The following is a 17,351-nucleotide window of genomic DNA, read 5'->3' on the forward strand; positions in this document are numbered from 1 at the left end:
AGATGAGCCTCTGATAGTTGGCCACGTGATCAGCTGAAGCTGATAGAGGGTGTCCACGGCAAGTGGAGTGCCCGCAAGCTGTGATAGGCTAAATTCAATCCACCCTTTGATTGGCAGATTGTCGCAAACTTGCGGATCCCCTCTGCTTCCCTGTAGAATCATTCCATCAAGTGCTTCCCGTCTATGACCAATCTCCATCTCCGCTCATCACTGCATTGTATCTCTGCATCTACAAAGCCGTCGTTTCCTTTGAGACATCGAACCGTACATACATTTCCCACCAGTGATCTCAGTTACAGTCCTTCACCCAGCAGCATCCGCCAAGTGCTGCTTGACTTCCATCTCTACTCACCCTATCCGTCATCATGTCTACCGCCGCTCGCCGCCGTCTCATGCGAGACTTCAAGGTATGATGCGCTTCCGCAATACCTTTGAAAGCGCATCTGACTAACTTTGAATGTAGCGCATGCAAACTGACCCCCCGGCTGGTGTTTCTGCTTCGCCTGTACCAGACAATGTTATGACCTGGTTCGTACGCTTTGTTCAAATTTATCGACGCTGAATACTAACCCAACATCTCGCAGGAACGCAGTGATTATCGGCCCCGCGGATACCCCATTCGAGGACGGCACCTTTCGACTGGTGATGCAGTTTGAGGAACAATACCCTAATAAGCCTCCTCAAGTTAAGTTCATCAGCGAAATGTTCCACCCCAACGTTTACGCTACTGGCGAGCTTTGCCTGGACATTCTTCAGAACCGATGGAGCCCTACTTATGATGTCGCTGCAGTCTTGACCAGCATCCAAAGGTAATGAGAGAAAGCAGATGACGGACGGGCTTAGACTGACCATGTCTAGTTTACTCAACGACCCCAATACCGGCTCACCCGCGAATGTCGAAGCCTCCAACTTGTACAAAGACAACAGGAAGGAATACACTAAGCGCGTTAGGGAGACAGTGGAGAAGAGCTGGGAGGACTGAGCAAAGAGCGATCCCGGAAGGACACGGAACGGTATGCCAACGTCGATTTGTCCAGTAAAGCATGGGTCAGGTTGCTCTCGGTATGCTCTGTAGCTTGGAGCGTCACGGTCCAAGGGTTCAAGCATGTATGTAAATGGCGTTTTTGGTGCGTTGGATTGGACTGAACTGCATTCGGGGCGTTGCGAGCGTCCAGGAAGTCCCCGAGAAAGTTAGCTTATGATATCACGAGCGTCATCATGAAGAGGAGTTTTATGTTTTGCAACGTTTGTGTTTTATCGGGCACCTATAAAGTGTATCTTGGTGAAGCCGATGGAAGTGATCAATAACTGTGTGATAAGCCATTACCTATGTATATTGCGTGTCATGCACCTGTAGGAAGCAGGAATGGTGAATCACCCATCATTTCCTCATTAAATGAACATCATGCGCCTGCTTCGTGAGTTCCACTGTCCATGAACTCTCTATATTAGCTGCATGCACATTACCAAAACATTGTGGTATTGATCGTTGTCAGTTTATGCGCTGGAAATGATGCCAAAGATCGACCTTGGGGGCATTTACCATAATAGGCAGTCTGTTGACTGCCTCCATACTAACAATTCGTCCCTCATGAACCCCTCCACACTGTAGCCCAACAGTCCAAGAACCCCAGTATTTCTCCAACTTGCGTTAATTTGACAACGATAGATCCTCAGGCGGCGTTTTGGACGGGCAGACACATGGATGGAACCGGTTTGAACAGCACAGAACCCAAAGCTTAAGGCCACAGAGGCCTAATTTCTTAGGGATCTATCCCCTAAATTCTAGGCCATACCCCCTGGGCAGCTCTGACACTGGCGTCCCCTCCCCGTTTCGGCCCCTCTTGGCGCGCGTTCTCTACGATTTGAGCCTATCATCTTCATCATAACCCACCGCCTCTGGTTGCCAACAACACGACGTTGAGTTGGGCTGTTGATTTGTTGTTACTCATATCGTATCGTCGATACCTCCATTACTTTTGTTGTTGGTGATCGCACCATCAGGCAAATCACACTTATCCGAACAACACTATCGTGCATTTTAACCCCCCGTCGCTCTGCAGCGAACCGAGCTGAAACCCTGTAATCTTGGCCTGGCCTCGATCTGCCACTTTTCTCCTCAGACACATCCACCGACCTCACCTCTCTTTGTCTCGAGGTCGTCGTCTTCCCCTCCTCTCGCCGCCATTTTGTGGCTCGTTGCAACAAATCCACGGCCCGCATCTTCTGCGACCCCCCTCACACCCCTGAAGGAAGGGTTCGCTTCAGAGCAACCAACGATCGATTCCCGACGTTTTTCTCCTTAGGACGACAGCGCTGCGGCCCATGATAACGTCTGTTGCGTGACACACAGCCCGCGTTCAATATGTCGTCCGCAAATAGTATCAAGGTTGTCGCCAGGTTCCGACCTCAGAACAAGGTCGAGCTTGCGTCGGGCGGAACGCCCATCGTCTCTTTCAATGGCGACGACACCTGTAGTCTTAACGTATGTCGCACCATTTGCATCGCTGGCAGCTCTTTTCGAGGGGTCCAAGTGACATACGGTGAAGCTTCGTGGCTAACTTCTTCGGCAGTCCAAGGAGGCGCAAGGCAGCTTCACCTTTGACCGAGTCTTTGACATGGGATGTAAACAGCAAGACATCTTCGACTTCTCCATTCGATCCACCGTCGACGACATTCTCAATGGATACAACGGTACTGTTTTCGCTTACGGCCAAACCGGTGCCGGTAAGTCTTATACCATGATGGGTACCAACATCGACGACGACGAGGGCCGAGGTGTCATTCCCCGTATTGTTGAGCAGATCTTTGCCAGCATCATGTCGAGTCCCGGCACTATCGAGTACACGGTCCGAGTCAGCTATATGGAAATTTACATGGAGAGGATTCGAGATTTGCTCCAGCCGCAAAACGACAACTTGCCCGTCCACGAGGAGAAGAACCGCGGTGTTTATGTCAAGGATCTTTTGGAAATCTACGTCTCTAGTGTCCAGGAAGTGTACGAAGTCATGAGGAGAGGTGGAAATGCCCGAGCAGTCGCTGCCACCAATATGAACCAGGAATCTTCGCGATCGCACTCTATTTTCGTCATCACCATTACACAAAAGAACGTCGAGACCGGATCAGCGAAGAGCGGACAGCTGTTCCTTGTTGATTTGGCTGGTAGTGAAAAGGTTGGCAAGACCGGTGCCAGTGGACAGACCCTTGAGGAAGCCAAAAAGATCAACAAGAGTTTGAGTGCTCTAGGAATGGTCATCAACGCCTTGACTGATGGAAAATCCTCACATATCCCTTATCGAGACTCCAAGTTGACCCGTATCCTCCAAGAATCCCTTGGTGGCAACAGTCGGACAACTCTTATTATCAATTGTTCCCCCAGTAGTTACAACGATGCCGAAACTTTGGGCACACTGCGATTTGGTATGCGAGCCAAATCCATCAAGAACAAGGCCAAGGTCAACGCTGAGCTCAGTCCTGCCGAACTCAAGTCCCTGCTTAAGAAAGCGCAAGGACAAGTCACGAATTTCGAGAGCTACATCTCCAACCTCGAGGGTGAGATTCAGCTGTGGCGTGCCGGTGAAGCAGTACCTAAGGAGAAATGGGCCACGCCCGCTGCTTCTACTGATGTCGTTACTAGAACAAAGGCCGACGCCGCCAGGACGTCTACCCGACCTTCTACTCCTTCATTAATATCAGATAGCAGATCCGAGACGCCTGCGATATCCGAACGTGCTGGTACTCCTAGTCTACCACTGGACAAGGACGAGAGGGAGGAGTTTCTACGACGGGAGAACGAACTGCAGGATCAGATTTCGGAGAAGGAGTCTCAAACTGTTGCCGCCGAGAAGCAGCTTCGAGAGACCAAGGAGGAGCTGGCCTACCTCAAGGATCACGACAGCAAAGTTGGCAAGGAGAACGAGAAGCTTACTACCGAGGTTAACGAATTCAAGATGCAACTCGAGAGACTCACTTTCGAGAGCAAGGAGGCTCAGATTACCATGGATGCACTGAAGGAGGCCAACTCGGAGCTTACCACCGAACTCGACGATATGAAGCAGCAGCTTCTCGATGTCAAGATGAGCGCTAAGGAAAATGGTGCTGCTCTCGACGAGAAGGAAAGGAGGAAGGCTGAGAAAATGGCCAAGATGATGGCTGGCTTTGATTTGGGCGGCGATGTGTTTAGTGAAAACGAGCGCCATATTGCGGAGACTATCGAGAAGGTCGACTCGCTTCACGAGCTCAGCGCAACCGGCGACAACATCGCACCTGACGAGTTTAAGGCACTCCGATCTCGATTGGTGGAGACGCAGGGCATTGTTCGACAAGCCGAGCTGTCCATGTACAGCACCACCTCTGGCGATGCCGACTCAAGGCGACGACAAGAACTTGAGGCTCGTCTCGAGGCCGTCCAGGCTGAGTACGAGGAAATCCTTACCCGCAACCTCGGCCCCGAGGATGTTGAGGAGGTCAAGGCCCGATTAGAGAACGCCTTTGCCAACCGACAGACTGCTCAGTCTGCATTTGTCGACGAACTCAAGGCCGACATTGCCCAGAAGGCAGCTGAGAACACAAGAATGAAGACGCTGATCGACGATCTTCAACAGCGGGTCAAGGCTGGCGCCACCGCACCCATGGCCAACGGCAAGACGATCCAGCAGCAGATTGCCGAGTTTGACGTCATGAAGAAGAGTCTCATGCGTGACCTTCAAAACCGATGTGAGCGTGTCGTGGAGCTCGAGATCTCTCTGGACGAGACACGGGAGCAGTATAACAACGTTCTTCGATCGTCAAACAACAGGGCGCAACAGAAGAAGATGGCGTTCCTTGAGAGGAACCTGGAGCAACTGACTCAGGTCCAACGCCAGCTTGTCGAGCAGAACTCGGCGCTCAAGAAGGAGGTCGCTATCGCTGAGCGCAAGCTCATTGCCCGAAATGAGCGTATCCAGAGCCTGGAGAGCCTGCTACAGGATAGTCAGGAGAAGATGGCTGCTGCGAACCACAAGTACGCCCGCCCGTATATTGCCCCTTTTTTTATGAACTTTACTAACAAAAAACCCAGGTTCGAGGTTCAGCTCGCCGCTGTCAAGGAGCGTCTTGAGCTTGCCAAGGCCGGCAGCACTCGTGGTCTTAACTCGCCAGGTGGCTTTAGCTTCGCCAACGCTGGCAGCAGGATCGCCAAGCCTCTCCGTGGAGGCGGCGGTGGCAACGACGCTGCCCCCAGCATTCCTACGATCCAGAACCTACAGGGCCAAAACGAGGGAAACACCAGCAGCGGTAGCAGCAGCAAGCGCGCCAGTTGGTTCTTCGCCAAGTCATAGACGTAATGAGGGAAAGATAAATAAAGAAAAAAGAGCTCGCTGCTTTTTTGCTTTTGGGCACGGCGTTGCGAGCAGATTCTGTTAGACACACATATTCACGCACCCCCTCGTTCATACCCCCCCTTTCTCCCCAAATTCAACGATGCGCCCCGTTTGTTCAACAAAGCCTTCCACTTTCCACGCATTTGTTTCTCCCATGCTGTTGCTTTCTACTTGTCTCCGATTTCTGTTTTGTTTCTGATTCTATAAGAAGGCGATAGAGGGGTGGGGCGGCTACGATAATTTGGATTTACGATAGGCATCGCGATGGGGGCTATGAATGAACGGATGGGTACACTTATAGGGCTGGTGCATTGGGCGCGAGAGTTGGGATGAGAAGAGAGTTCAGTTGTAGTGGAGGAAACTTGCATAAGTCTTGTCACGATCACGTAGTTAAGGCAACGAAGTTATAAAGAGAGTCGATGAATTGAGCTTCTAACAATCTATGCTTCATCTCACTTGTAAGAAAAAAAAAAAAGCAGGATAACCGAGCGGAATGTGTTTATCGAATCCTTGACAGTTTGTTCTAGTGATATACTTTGACTAACAGAACTAGAGGTGCATATTCAAGATAGTTTGGAAGTTCGTGGTAGTTGCTGTTGGTTTACATCTTCATGTCTCCGTTACCAGGGTTGTCTCCGGTTGAGGCACTCAGGGTGGCCAGAAGGATGATTTGGGGAATTACGACAACCATCAGGGCAAAGAAGGAGGCGGCAGTGACAGCAATGATCTTGATCTCGAGCATGACAATACGCTTCCAGGCAGACTTGGAGAAGCTGGACCAAGCGTCACGGACGGTGGCGTAGCCTCGACCACCGACAACGACGGGCTCGATGCGGCCGTTGAAAGAGCGGTCGAAGGGAATGATGGTGTCGGCCTCGGCGGGAAGGAGAGAGGCCTGGACACGAACGAGAACGACATATGCGGGAATCTGGATGGCGACCTGGAGGAACAGAGCCAGGATCATGATGCCCCAAACACCGCTCTCGCTACCATCAAACTCGGGCATTCCTTGGCTGTCGGTGCCCATGGCGTAGACTGTGGTAATACCGCTGAGGGTGACGACTTGGGAAGCAGCCCACATGATGACGATAGGCCTCCAGGTGGCGAGGAAGGTGGTCTTGAAAGCAGGGATTCGGCGGTACCATGGATCCTGGGACTCGGGCGTAATAACGATGTGGACCCAGGCGGTGCTGAGCTGGACGCAGATGAGAGAGCTGATCAAGTGGGCGACAACGAAAGAATAAGGAGTGACGTGGGAAAGCGCCGACATGATGAGTCCTAAAGCGAGGGCCTGGAGAGCGTGCATCAAGTACCCGCGATACATAGCACGGAAACCACCAGTAGATCGGAGGAGGCTGAATGTAGCACGGAAAGACGAGGTAATGGGCTTGCCATGGCTGGCGGCAGCGGGAGCAGAGGGAACACCAGAAGGCTTGGTGATGTCGTCGTTGGCGATAGACTCGACGGCGAGAGGTGCGTAAGCGGGAGGCTTCTCATCTTCGACGATGGCGAGAACAGGGAAGACTTTTTCAAAGGTGTACGAGCACTGGACGTATGTTAGTGAATGAATAACAGCTATATGGCTGCAGTAGATCCTACAAGAAGCAAGACTGGGATAAAGAGAATGAAGTTGGCCAAAAAGACGTAGAAAGACCAGTCGGGAAGCTGGTTAATCTCATGGCCAAGATTTGGCTTGGGCATGTTATCGCGCCGCATGAGCGACATGGCCGTTTCAGAAATCATGGTGAGTCGACTACAAAAAGTTGATTTAGTATGAAAGTGTTTGGTTTTGATAGAAAGAAAGAAGGAAAAAAAGAATCCTCAATCTCGAGTTGATGGAAGAGGAGGAAGGGGTGGGTTGATTTTAATGGAATGAGAAGATGCTGGGGTCTTTAAGTTGTCAGCTGCGTGTACTGAAACTAAAACTAATTTAGGCAGCTTACCAGGCCAGGCCAGCCCATGACGGAGGCTTAAAAAGGGCCCCCAAACCGGGGGGCGACAAAGGATGATGCACACAGCCCCCCTGCTTTATTGATCTACAGAGTCCTTGGGGTTGTACATGATTATCAATATTGATTTTACAATATTGAAATACATGTGATGGATATAAATTACCTGTTTTACAGAACATCAATATCACCTCCAAGATAACATATTCTCTTGACTGTTGCGTGGTTTTGCTCATATCTTGACACTCAAGTCGGTGGTTACCGGATTAGGCAATGACCTCTACTTCACACATACTACACGTAATCGCCACAACAAAGACAAAATGCCGATGCGACCTTTTTTGACCGGGCGCTTATTTAGAGAATTCCATGCCGCTGTCTTTACGTCGTGATTTGCCTTATTTCCCCTCTCGTGTTGGCTGACTGACAAGGCGTGTTTACATACTGCCGTACTTTGAACTAATGATAGATATGCAGAGAGGCGTATTCTTGGTATTTCCTCAGGGATGGGGGACCCCTGGAACTAGTCACTACCTTCTGAACGTCACAGGTTGTTAGTTGACTTCGACTCGGACTAATATCTGAAACCTTGAAAAAGGATTACCGAGTGATTATCGCCCACTGATCAGCATTGAATAAATGAGACATGAAACAAGGGTCTTTATGCAGTAAATTTGTAGCTCCCCTCTGTAGATTATCTGTGTCTTGTGTTACACAGGTTGCTAAATGAAATAATGCCCCGCAATCATGACCTTTCAGGGTTGACCGACGTCACTGGCTACGTTGAATATGGAGTGGGACACAGCTTCTCAACCCCTCGGCCGGATCAACCTAAGGACCCTTAACACTTCTGAATGCCCTCACTCTCCTCCTTGATTGTCTACAGTATATATATATAATGTCTGGCCCCGAGATCCCAAATCTCCTCAGCTCTCTTAGAAGCGCCCGCGGAGGTCGCGGTCGTGGAAGAGGGAGAGGCAGCCATGCCTCCTCATCTGCCACCCACGACTCCACCATTCAAGGCACTGATACCGACGCCTCAGTCTCGAGATTAAGTGCTGTCGATCTTGGCTATCTGGATGATCCTTATGCTCAGTACTTTGTCCAGAGCTCTGCCGGTCCAGCAGCCAGACGTCTTCCCATCATCAACAGAGGTGCGCCAGCTCGGACTTTTGATCATGACTTCTATCCCTAAACCAACTTTTTGCAGGAACATATGCGAGAACAATTTCTCTAGATAATCTCATTGAGTCATTCCTCAGTGCAGACCAAAGTACCGGATCGGATTCTACACCGAAGCAAATAGTTTCACTGGGTGCTGGCACTGATACACGGCCTTTTCGACTGTTCGCTTCCAAAGCTCGCCCTGGGCTGGTCTATCACGAGCTTGATTTTGAAGTCGTCACATCAAAGAAACTACGGACTGTTCAAGCTGTACCTGCGCTAAGAAACATCTTGACAAATGTCACACAACTAACAGAGCACTCCTGGTCGAGTAAACCTTTAGGGGGTGAATACTATTGCCATGGCCAAGACTTGCGTAACTTTTCTCTATCAAAAGCTTCAAAAGAGGATAATGATACTCAAGAAACACCTCAAGAGAAACCAGAGATCACTCTCCCCGGCCTTCGTACCGATATCCCCACGCTGCTCCTGTCGGAATGCTGCCTCTGCTATCTCAACGGCACTGAAGCCTCAGACGTGCTCAACTTCTTCACATCCCGCATACCGAACCTCGCAACCATTATCTACGAGCCTATCCGGCCAGATGACCCATTTGGCAAGATGATGGTGTCGAATCTCGCAGCGCGACGTATAGAGATGCCCACTCTCAAAATGTACCCTACACCCGAGGACCAGCGAGCGCGGTTGAGCAAAGCTGGTTTCGAGACGGTGCATCACATGACGATTGAAGATATCTGGCAGACCTGGGTATCGCCCGAGGAGAAGCAGCGTGTGGATTACCTGGAGGGGTTAGATGAGGTGGAGGAGTGGAAGTTGTTGGCGGCGCATTATATCGTCGTCTGGGCTTCAAGGGGGAGCGGGTTTGGGAATTGGGGAGGCGTTGGAGCAGGGGCTTGATTACTCATGGGATGTAAATATTAAAGAATTATGACCCTATGCTCAGAATTTTTGTATAGATTGGCCAATACTGTAGAACGAGTCTTGGTATAATAGACTGCGGAATAATATACTTCCTATTTGAGTTTAGCCTATCATCCTGTAGCACGGTCGCGAACCACCTCCCTCAACCTCAAGGTAAGGAGACATACACTATCAACAAACCCCCGTGACAGAATAATCGCTGTATAACGTTTCATTCCATGACTCAAACCAAGTCGCATTCATTCAATAATCCTTAATCATCCGTATTAGTAGCACAAACGGCGTTACTGCGGCGCCCTATAAAAGGTAACGCACCTACTCAAACGAACTCATCTCACTTGACACAGTCATCTATTATCCATCAAGAACAATAACTGACCTCATCAAATAGCCCAAATAATTTATCCCGGAATTGTTGGAGTCTCATACACATAAAACCATCATATCTCAAATCGCGACAAAATGGCGGAATCACGAGATAACAAGGCCTACAAATATCGCCAGGAAATCAGTCAGATGATGTATGTTTCTGGCGAAACTGCAGAGCCTCCCGTCGAAACTACGAGTATCATCGAGGATATCGTGCGCCAACAAGTCATAGAACTGGTACGAACCCCCTATCTCTCTTCCATTTGATCATCTCATCTCATTTCATCTCAGCTCCGAAACTGCACCGAGCTCGCCTCGCGTCGCGGCTCAAAATCAATCAGCATCAACGATCTTATCTTTCAGATTCGCCACGACCAGGCAAAAGTTTCTCGTCTACGCACTTTCTTGTCATGGAAAGACGTCCGCAAGAACGTCAAGGACTCAGACGACAAGGGCGCAGACGCCGATCTCGCAGCTGGTGATGACCCAGTCGCGACGGGCGACAACACCACAGATGAAGCATCCAAGAAAAACAAAAAGGCAAAGGTCGGTCTGCCTTGGGAACCCTCGTCGTACTACAACGTAGAGGTGCCCGAGCGTGAAGACGAGGAGGATGAGGAAGAGGAGGAGATGAATTACATCACGCTGCAGCGACTACGCAAGGCCGATGAGCGCACCAAAGCCATGACCAAGGAAGAGTACGTGACGTGGTCTGAATATCGACAAGCCTCGTTCACGTACCGAAAGGGCAAGCGATTTCGAGAGTGGGCGGGTTTCGGTATTGTCACCGACAGCAAACCATCAGATGATATTGTAGACATCCTCGGTTTTCTGACCTTTGAAATGGTCCAGACCCTGACCGAGATGGCGCTCAAGGTCAAGGAACAAGAAGATCTGGTCCGCGCCCAGAACGGAGGAGACAACCTCGGTACTGCGAAGAAGCGAAAACACGAGGGTGCCTTGTTCGACTTTCCCAGTGAGGGCAAAACGCCTATTGAGCCCCGACACGTTCAGGAAGGGTCTCGGAGGTTGCAGCAGCGGCCCAAGAAGTCAAGGGCTATGCTGAACGGGACTCGAATTTCACAACACACGCCACTCAACATCTTCTAATACCCAGTCCGTGTGTCTGGCATGATTGTATTTTGGTTTTGCACGGCGTTTGAGTCTGGAGACTGGTAATGTCATGACTTATCGATATGAATGAGACGCATAGTGAGTAGGTATTGATAGTTATACTACTAAATTTGCTTGGCCACATGTGTGACTTCCACACCTTTCTATCTGTCATCATCATTGCTCATAGCAATAGTCCGTCGCCTAATCAATGCATTGTTTTCACATATTCGAGTCCCAACTCTTTGTAGACTCACGGGTATATCCTCCTCACTGTCGCTCCTCTCTGCTTTCTCCTCCCTCGGGACTTCTTCCGCCGCAACAGTAGCAGCTGTCTCGTTCGTAGGCGCGCGGGATAGAGGAATGCGGTTGAGGCGTGCACGCTGATCATACTTGCTGTAGGGTGCTGCCTCCTCAAGCAGACCACTTCGGAACGCATTCACCCCCACCAAGATCTTGGTCAGCTCTACAAGCTCCTCGAGATATTCAATGATCTCTCCTTGGCCATAGGTACTGGCATTCCACGAGAGAGATCGTTTCTGAACGATCAGCCGTGTTACTTCTTCAGCCAAGTTGACGTTTTCGAGGGAGACACTTGGCGGCCCGCCTGCGGGTGTCTGCGCGCCACTTCGCGAATAAAGAATTTCCCTAACGCGATTGATGAGGCGGAAATGTGCGAGCCGACATGCTGGCATGAACTGCGGCAGAGGTTGCCAAGTAATAAGGGCTTCGTGCACCGAAAAAAGGAGGAGCATAATACTGGCCGCCACATTACGCCGGTACATGTATACTTGAGGGTGCAAGTCTTCCAAGATGGAAGAGCCGAATTCCTTACGGAGCGAAACCGCATTATCCATCCTCTCGACTATCTGTCGCAGCACGACGACGATCTCTTTGTATACAGGATAAAGGAGCTTAAAGTCTCCCTTGAGACGCGGCTCTGCAAGACACATTGGTAAAAACGTGTCTGCTAGAGCAAGTGCTTCTTGGGCCCGGTCTTTTGCCAAGTTGAAGCGTTTGATGATACCAGGATCCCTAAAATCCGGCTTAGCCGGGCTGCCCAATCCAACAGCCATTGCGGCTTGCATATTCTGCACCTGTTTTATTGAGACTGAAAGAGACTCGATAAGTCGGTCCCTGGCTCTGACAGGGAAAACGAACATCTCAACGGCCACGGCCACAAGCCCACCCACAAGAAAACAAAGCCATCGCCTGATGAAGTTATCTTGGGCGGATAAGGGTCCGTTAGCAGAGGCTGGCTACATTAGTATACCTGATATTGCGCGGTGGAAGGCTGGCACTTACAGAGTGCGACGACAACCATGGAGACTGTTGATATCATCCCCGCCTTGGTATATCTGGTGCCGAGTTGAACGTAGAAAGACGGAACAACACCTGCGATTAGGACTAAAACCATGGCAATTTTGTTACCACCCCCAACCACGTAGGATATGTAACCTATGACACAGCCAAGAAGGACACCAATAAACCGGACAATAAAAACGTAGACGGACGTTCCTACAGCCACTTCAAAGACAAGGAATAGTTGCATAGGAGCCCAAACACCACGAATACGAGCGTACCAATCATCCCAGACGAACGCCGGCCAGCTGAGGAGAAGAACCGCAAATGCGAGTTTAATGGCATAAAAGAGGTCGTTAGACTCATGAATCCACTCGATGATGTCGGCTGCCTTTCCTCTTATTTTGAGAATTCTGCTGCTTCCGTCGGCCTTTGATTTCCCCCCTTTTCGTTTCTCTGCACCATCGTTCCTTTTTGTGACTCGAGGCTTGGGCTCTACAAAACGGATGGCTCTTTCTTCATCTTTGATCTTAGGTTCCGTATCATTTGAGTCCTTTTCCGCAGATTGCGTCTGATATTTCAATTTACCGTGGTGGATCTGTTTGCGAGCCGTTCCTGGCAGGACGAGCCCATCACTCTCGCCGCCTGTTTTCCAAAATTGTCGCATATCAACTGATTTCGGAAACCAGAATGTGGCTCTATTGCGCCGAGCCTGTCTCTGTTCGACGGTTTCTCGGACATGGTACAGCATCTGTAGAACATGCGTTGCAGACTGGCGAACGCCAAGGACAAACGAAGATATTAGGAACGTTTCGTGGCGAGGCATAAAGTCGACACTGTTTCCGCTTTCGTCCATTCTTAATTGGCGAAGCTCCGATGAACAGCTGGAGTCGAAATTGGCAATAGCCTCCGCCAAGAGATCGATCCTATAGTCCAACTCGTGCAGAGATATGTCCTTGGGCACAGGAAGCCCAGACGGCAACCTGGGCACATCATAACAGTATGCGACGCATGTGATGACTAGTCGTACAGCGTCTTTGATCACAGCATCGAACTTTGCAGTCGGTTCTCGAATACGTGCAATGATAGCCTCAAGCAAGCTAGCATTGCTGAGCTCGACCTCTCTAGGGGGTTTCGCGTTCTCCAATTTCTGCTGATAAACTTCGAATGTGTTCATACGTGTGATGCCACCACTCGGCTCACCGTTGGAGCTGTCAGCTGTTGTGGTAGAGTCATCATTAGACCCGTCGTCATTCTCGACGACGGCAAACTTGTTCTCACATGCTCCAATGATATTGGTGATGTTTTGAACAAGATCGCCCATATGAGAGTTGGTCAGGGGTTTCATACTGGCCGGCGGAAGCACTGATAATGTTATTTCGTAGTTCACCTCTCGCTGAGCATTTTTGCATTGAGCAAGCCGACTGCGGAGCTTTCCCTTTGCCGATGTCAAGCTTGCAATTGTCGCGAGTCCGACAGGAACAGTTGAAACACGATAACGGTTCTGCGAAGGCTTGAAAGGATTAGGAAATTGAGCCATCCGTTTGGTAACAAAGTTCTTCTTGCGCTTTGGTTTTTCGGGTACACTCTTGACTGTGGAGGTCATGGTGAGTTCAACGTGGCTTAGTTCCTCATGGGAATCACCACCAGGCGTGATAAACCAATGTGTCGCTCGAGTAAGAGTATCCATTGTTTCACAAAGCGCATCAATGGCAGCGAGACCAACGAAGTTGCTCGATGACTCAGGAAACATGGACAGATTGGCTACCAGCGAGATGCCAGCGCCAATCAAAGTTGGATACGCAACGTTTGTGAAGACCGACATCGATACACGGTCCTGTTTTCCAAGCAGCACAATTAAGCAGGCAATGAGATAGAAAGCAACAAACAAGAAGGCACGGGGAGCGGCTGATCTGATATAACCGTGAAAGACGGAAGCCAGAGCCAGAAATACCCCACGGATGGTGTATGCGGCCGCTTTGCTTTCATCGACAATGAAGGAGGATAGGAATAGGCCTAAGATAGACCACCCGAGGCCGACTGCTGTGCCCAACACCAACATCATGAGAGCCTCAATCATAATGCCAGTTCTCTGGCCTGGGTGGGCAAATATGACGCCCATTGGGGCGAGAAATGTTGCAGGACCAAGGATTGCAACAGCCTCGGGGGTAATGACTGCAACGACTGAAGCGATACAGGCAATCGAACATTTCACGATTTGTTGCCATAAGTCGTTTGCCTGACGATCAGCCCAAATGGCTATGACCAGCCTTTTGAGGAATCTTATCACGGTCTTCATGGCGGGCTACCAGAGCAGTGACTATGCAAATATAGGGAGCTGTTTCTTCTGTTGATTATTTCGATATTGTTGAAGTTTGTTTGGCATCGTTTCATGAGTAAAATTGACGTTTGGAGGTTTGTGTTAACTGAATGAGATGAGAGAGAATATTGAGACTTGGACCCAAGCATGACGAAAGCTGGAAAGTGCCGACATACAGTACGGGGCACTAAGAGGCAGGTGCAGGTGTAGGTGCAGGGGTCTCGCGACTTTCATGATCCATGATACCATAACTGGGACGAGGGAGTTGGCAGAGGAAATAGTGCCGTAAGTGCAAGATTGAGTAGTCATTTACCATATATTGACCCCTAAAAAGAATTGGTTGTAAGAGAGATAGACTGCATCCGTATTAGTATCTACTTGTGCAGGGGATTGCATGAGTTCGTTGCATGCACGAGCAGGGACTAAACGTGCTTAGGTTCCAAGGTAAGTTGTTAGGTAGCCGTCCTTCAGGGGTATTTTAGCTGTAGCCTCGCAGCGGTTCAGTGGCTGTAGCGCCGTTCCCCTCCACCCAATCAACATCAGTCCTTGTGTTCCGCGACAGCCTCCTAACAACGACAGCTTATCCATGCCACCTTCACTATCGCGATCCTCCTTTCTCAAACGACCCTCGTTTTAAACTTTTATTAGCCTTGCCAATTCAAGATGCTTTCTTTTATCCTCATTCAAAACCGACAGTATGTCTCAATGCGCTCAATCGTACATCAATGCTCATCCCGTGCTAACCTTCCTCAGGGGCAAGACTCGTCTCGCCAAATGGTACGCCCCTTTCAGCGATGAGCAAAAGATCAAGCTCAAGGGCGAAGTCCACCGCCTCGTTGCGCCCCGCGATCAAAAATATCAGTCCAACTTTGTCGAGTTCCGTAACAACAAGATCGTCTATCGCCGCTATGCCGGTCTCTTCTTCTGCGCCTGTGTCGACACAAACGATAACGAACTCGCATTCCTCGAGGCCATTCACTTCTTCGTCGAGGTCCTCGATGCCTTTTTCGGAAACGTCTGCGAGCTTGACCTTGTCTTCAACTTCTACAAGGTCTATGCTATCCTCGACGAGGTGTTCCTGGCGGGCGAGATCGAAGAGACGAGTAAGCAGGTTGTGCTCACGCGGTTGGAGCATCTCGACAAATTAGAATAAGCTGCGCACATAATGATTGGGGGTTTGAAGAAAAACGGGAATGCCAAGGCTTCTCCGCAGTATTCCTTCATATCAGAGCTATACTTTGTATTTTGCATATCATATGGAGGCAGGTTGGAGTTGGGGCGTTTAGTGGAGGCATCCACCGTATCAAGAATACCATTGCTGTTATTTCTGCTTTTATTATGGTGTTTTACTATCAGACGTTGACTTTGAAGTAGAGCGCTGATGTTGCTAACAACGATGTTCCGACAGACGTGAGCGCAGTATCTTCAAGCGGCCAAATCTCACAGAACAATCCATATGGCTACAAGTAATGGCCGTGTTGATCAATTGGTGCTTCTGTTAAGCTCTACTATCCGATCGCTAACAAACATGGTTCTTGAGTCGCCATGTTTAATTGCTGCATATTTTCAGATCAAGCTCGTCAACGTATAAATCCACATCAATTTCTACCACAAGCTCAACATAATGAATTGATAAACACCTTGAAACTCCACATATCACGCAATGTCCATATATCAGCTTAAGCTCAGCCAAACAATCACCTCTTCTTCAAAGCCGCAAACCTTCTCTCCAGATCCCCAAGGTCAGGAATCGACCCATCAGGCTCACCCTTTCGCGCCGCCGCCTCCATCTTCTTGCTCGGTTTCAACTCCACGGATCCCAGCGTCACCTTGGGATGTATGTTGTCAGTCGTCATCCTCGGTGGTGTCACCGTCAATGGACTCGTGGGACCTCCGCCAGCTAATTTCTTGACAGGCGTGTTCAAGATTGAATCTTTAGAGTCTGCGGCGATGGGTACAGCTCTTTGCTTCTGCCCACCAGATGGTTCGTCGTCGTCGGCTTCTTCGTCTTCGTCGAGTAACTCCGGGGGTGGTGAAACAGCCTCTCGCTTGGGCCAGTCAACGCCGTAAGCTCTGGCGATTTCCTCTAGATAGCCAACGACGAGCTCTTCCCTGGGAGGCGTGACGCTGAGCTTCTTGACAACCTTTTCATTGACCTTCTTATCCGAGTTCTCCGTCGCCGCAAGAACATATTCCTTTCCGTACTTCTCGGCCAAAAGCGTCCTAACAGTCCCGAGCTCTTTGATCTCCGTTTTGGGCGCAGCGTAAATCAAACTCTGAATCGCCTCCTCCAGTCCGGGGTCAACGGTGTGAGCCTCTAGCAGTCCAGACCGCGCAAGGAGGAGTTCGCAGTAAAGTTCGAGGATTTCGTGAAGCTCGGAGGTGATGTCGGATCGGATGATGTTCTCAACACGGATGCGGGCTGAGTCCTCCTTGCCAGCCTCGAGAAGCTGGGCCATGGCTCTTCGCGCGGTCTTTCCAAGCTGCTCGTCGCGCTGCTGCACCATACGCAGGCGCGCAATGGTCAGCTTGAGTTGGACCTTGAGCTTTGTCTGTTGAGTTGAGCGCGCATATTAGTTACGTTGCTTGATCAGCTGTGTGCGACTGGACCGGCACATCATGGCGGGGAAGTGCTGGTGTATGAAGAGGGGCATCTTACTATGAGACTGGCACTAGGCGGCATGATGGATGAATTGTATAGCAAATGTCAGTTTATGAGGATTAAATGAGAAGATTATCTTTGATTGAAAAAGAGGGCGAGGAGATGCAGGTATAGTACACAGTGGAGGGGTAGGATGGAATAGGCAGAAAGAGCTGTACCCAACTGTATAA

The 17,351-nt window shown here is 50.0% G+C and overlaps 8 protein-coding genes across 8 annotated transcripts, besides 1 other annotated feature; 5 read left to right on the plus strand and 3 right to left on the minus strand.

Moving 5' to 3' along the window:
* Window positions 1-365: 365 nt before the first annotated feature.
* Window positions 366-982, plus strand: FPSE_11307 (uncharacterized protein; the record flags this gene model as incomplete). Its single annotated transcript, XM_009264424.1, has 4 exons — window positions 366-407; window positions 464-528; window positions 585-809; window positions 859-982. 4 exons carry the CDS (start codon window positions 366-368, stop codon window positions 980-982), a joined length of 456 nt encoding a protein of 151 aa, XP_009262699.1.
* Window positions 983-2,365: 1,383 nt separating this feature from the next.
* Window positions 2,366-5,318, plus strand: FPSE_11306 (uncharacterized protein; the record flags this gene model as incomplete). The annotated part of the gene is made up of 3 exons (XM_009264423.1): window positions 2,366-2,485; window positions 2,574-5,002; window positions 5,060-5,318. 3 exons carry the CDS (start codon window positions 2,366-2,368, stop codon window positions 5,316-5,318), a joined length of 2,808 nt encoding a protein of 935 aa, XP_009262698.1.
* Window positions 5,319-5,961: 643 nt separating this feature from the next.
* FPSE_11305 (uncharacterized protein) lies at window positions 5,962-7,103 on the minus strand (the record flags this gene model as incomplete). The annotated part of the gene is made up of 2 exons (XM_009264422.1): window positions 5,962-6,906; window positions 6,960-7,103. 2 exons carry the CDS (start codon window positions 7,101-7,103, stop codon window positions 5,962-5,964), a joined length of 1,089 nt encoding a protein of 362 aa, XP_009262697.1.
* Window positions 7,104-8,207: 1,104 nt separating this feature from the next.
* On the plus strand, window positions 8,208-9,391 carry FPSE_11304 (uncharacterized protein; the record flags this gene model as incomplete). The annotated part of the gene is made up of 2 exons (XM_009264421.1): window positions 8,208-8,463; window positions 8,520-9,391. 2 exons carry the CDS (start codon window positions 8,208-8,210, stop codon window positions 9,389-9,391), a joined length of 1,128 nt encoding a protein of 375 aa, XP_009262696.1.
* Window positions 9,392-9,877: 486 nt separating this feature from the next.
* On the plus strand, window positions 9,878-10,894 carry FPSE_11303 (uncharacterized protein; the record flags this gene model as incomplete). The annotated part of the gene is made up of 2 exons (XM_009264420.1): window positions 9,878-10,021; window positions 10,076-10,894. The coding sequence occupies 2 exons, from the start codon at window positions 9,878-9,880 to the stop codon at window positions 10,892-10,894; spliced, it is 963 nt and encodes a 320-aa protein (XP_009262695.1).
* Window positions 10,052-10,078: a microsatellite.
* A 167-nt stretch (window positions 10,895-11,061) lies between the features above and the next one.
* Window positions 11,062-14,498, minus strand: FPSE_11302 (uncharacterized protein; the record flags this gene model as incomplete). Its single annotated transcript, XM_009264419.1, has 2 exons — window positions 11,062-12,152; window positions 12,203-14,498. 2 exons carry the CDS (start codon window positions 14,496-14,498, stop codon window positions 11,062-11,064), a joined length of 3,387 nt encoding a protein of 1,128 aa, XP_009262694.1.
* Window positions 14,499-15,182: 684 nt separating this feature from the next.
* Window positions 15,183-15,672, plus strand: FPSE_11301 (uncharacterized protein; the record flags this gene model as incomplete). Its single annotated transcript, XM_009264418.1, has 2 exons — window positions 15,183-15,214; window positions 15,273-15,672. The coding sequence occupies 2 exons, from the start codon at window positions 15,183-15,185 to the stop codon at window positions 15,670-15,672; spliced, it is 432 nt and encodes a 143-aa protein (XP_009262693.1).
* Window positions 15,673-16,216: 544 nt separating this feature from the next.
* FPSE_11300 (uncharacterized protein) lies at window positions 16,217-17,202 on the minus strand (the record flags this gene model as incomplete). The annotated part of the gene is made up of 2 exons (XM_009264417.1): window positions 16,217-17,071; window positions 17,179-17,202. The coding sequence occupies 2 exons, from the start codon at window positions 17,200-17,202 to the stop codon at window positions 16,217-16,219; spliced, it is 879 nt and encodes a 292-aa protein (XP_009262692.1).
* Between the last annotated feature and the right edge of the window lie 149 nt (window positions 17,203-17,351).

The sequence above is a fragment of the Fusarium pseudograminearum genome, chromosome 3, assembly GCF_000303195.2.
Source record: "Fusarium pseudograminearum CS3096 chromosome 3, whole genome shotgun sequence".
Classification (NCBI taxonomy): Eukaryota; Fungi; Ascomycota; class Sordariomycetes; order Hypocreales; family Nectriaceae; genus Fusarium; species Fusarium pseudograminearum.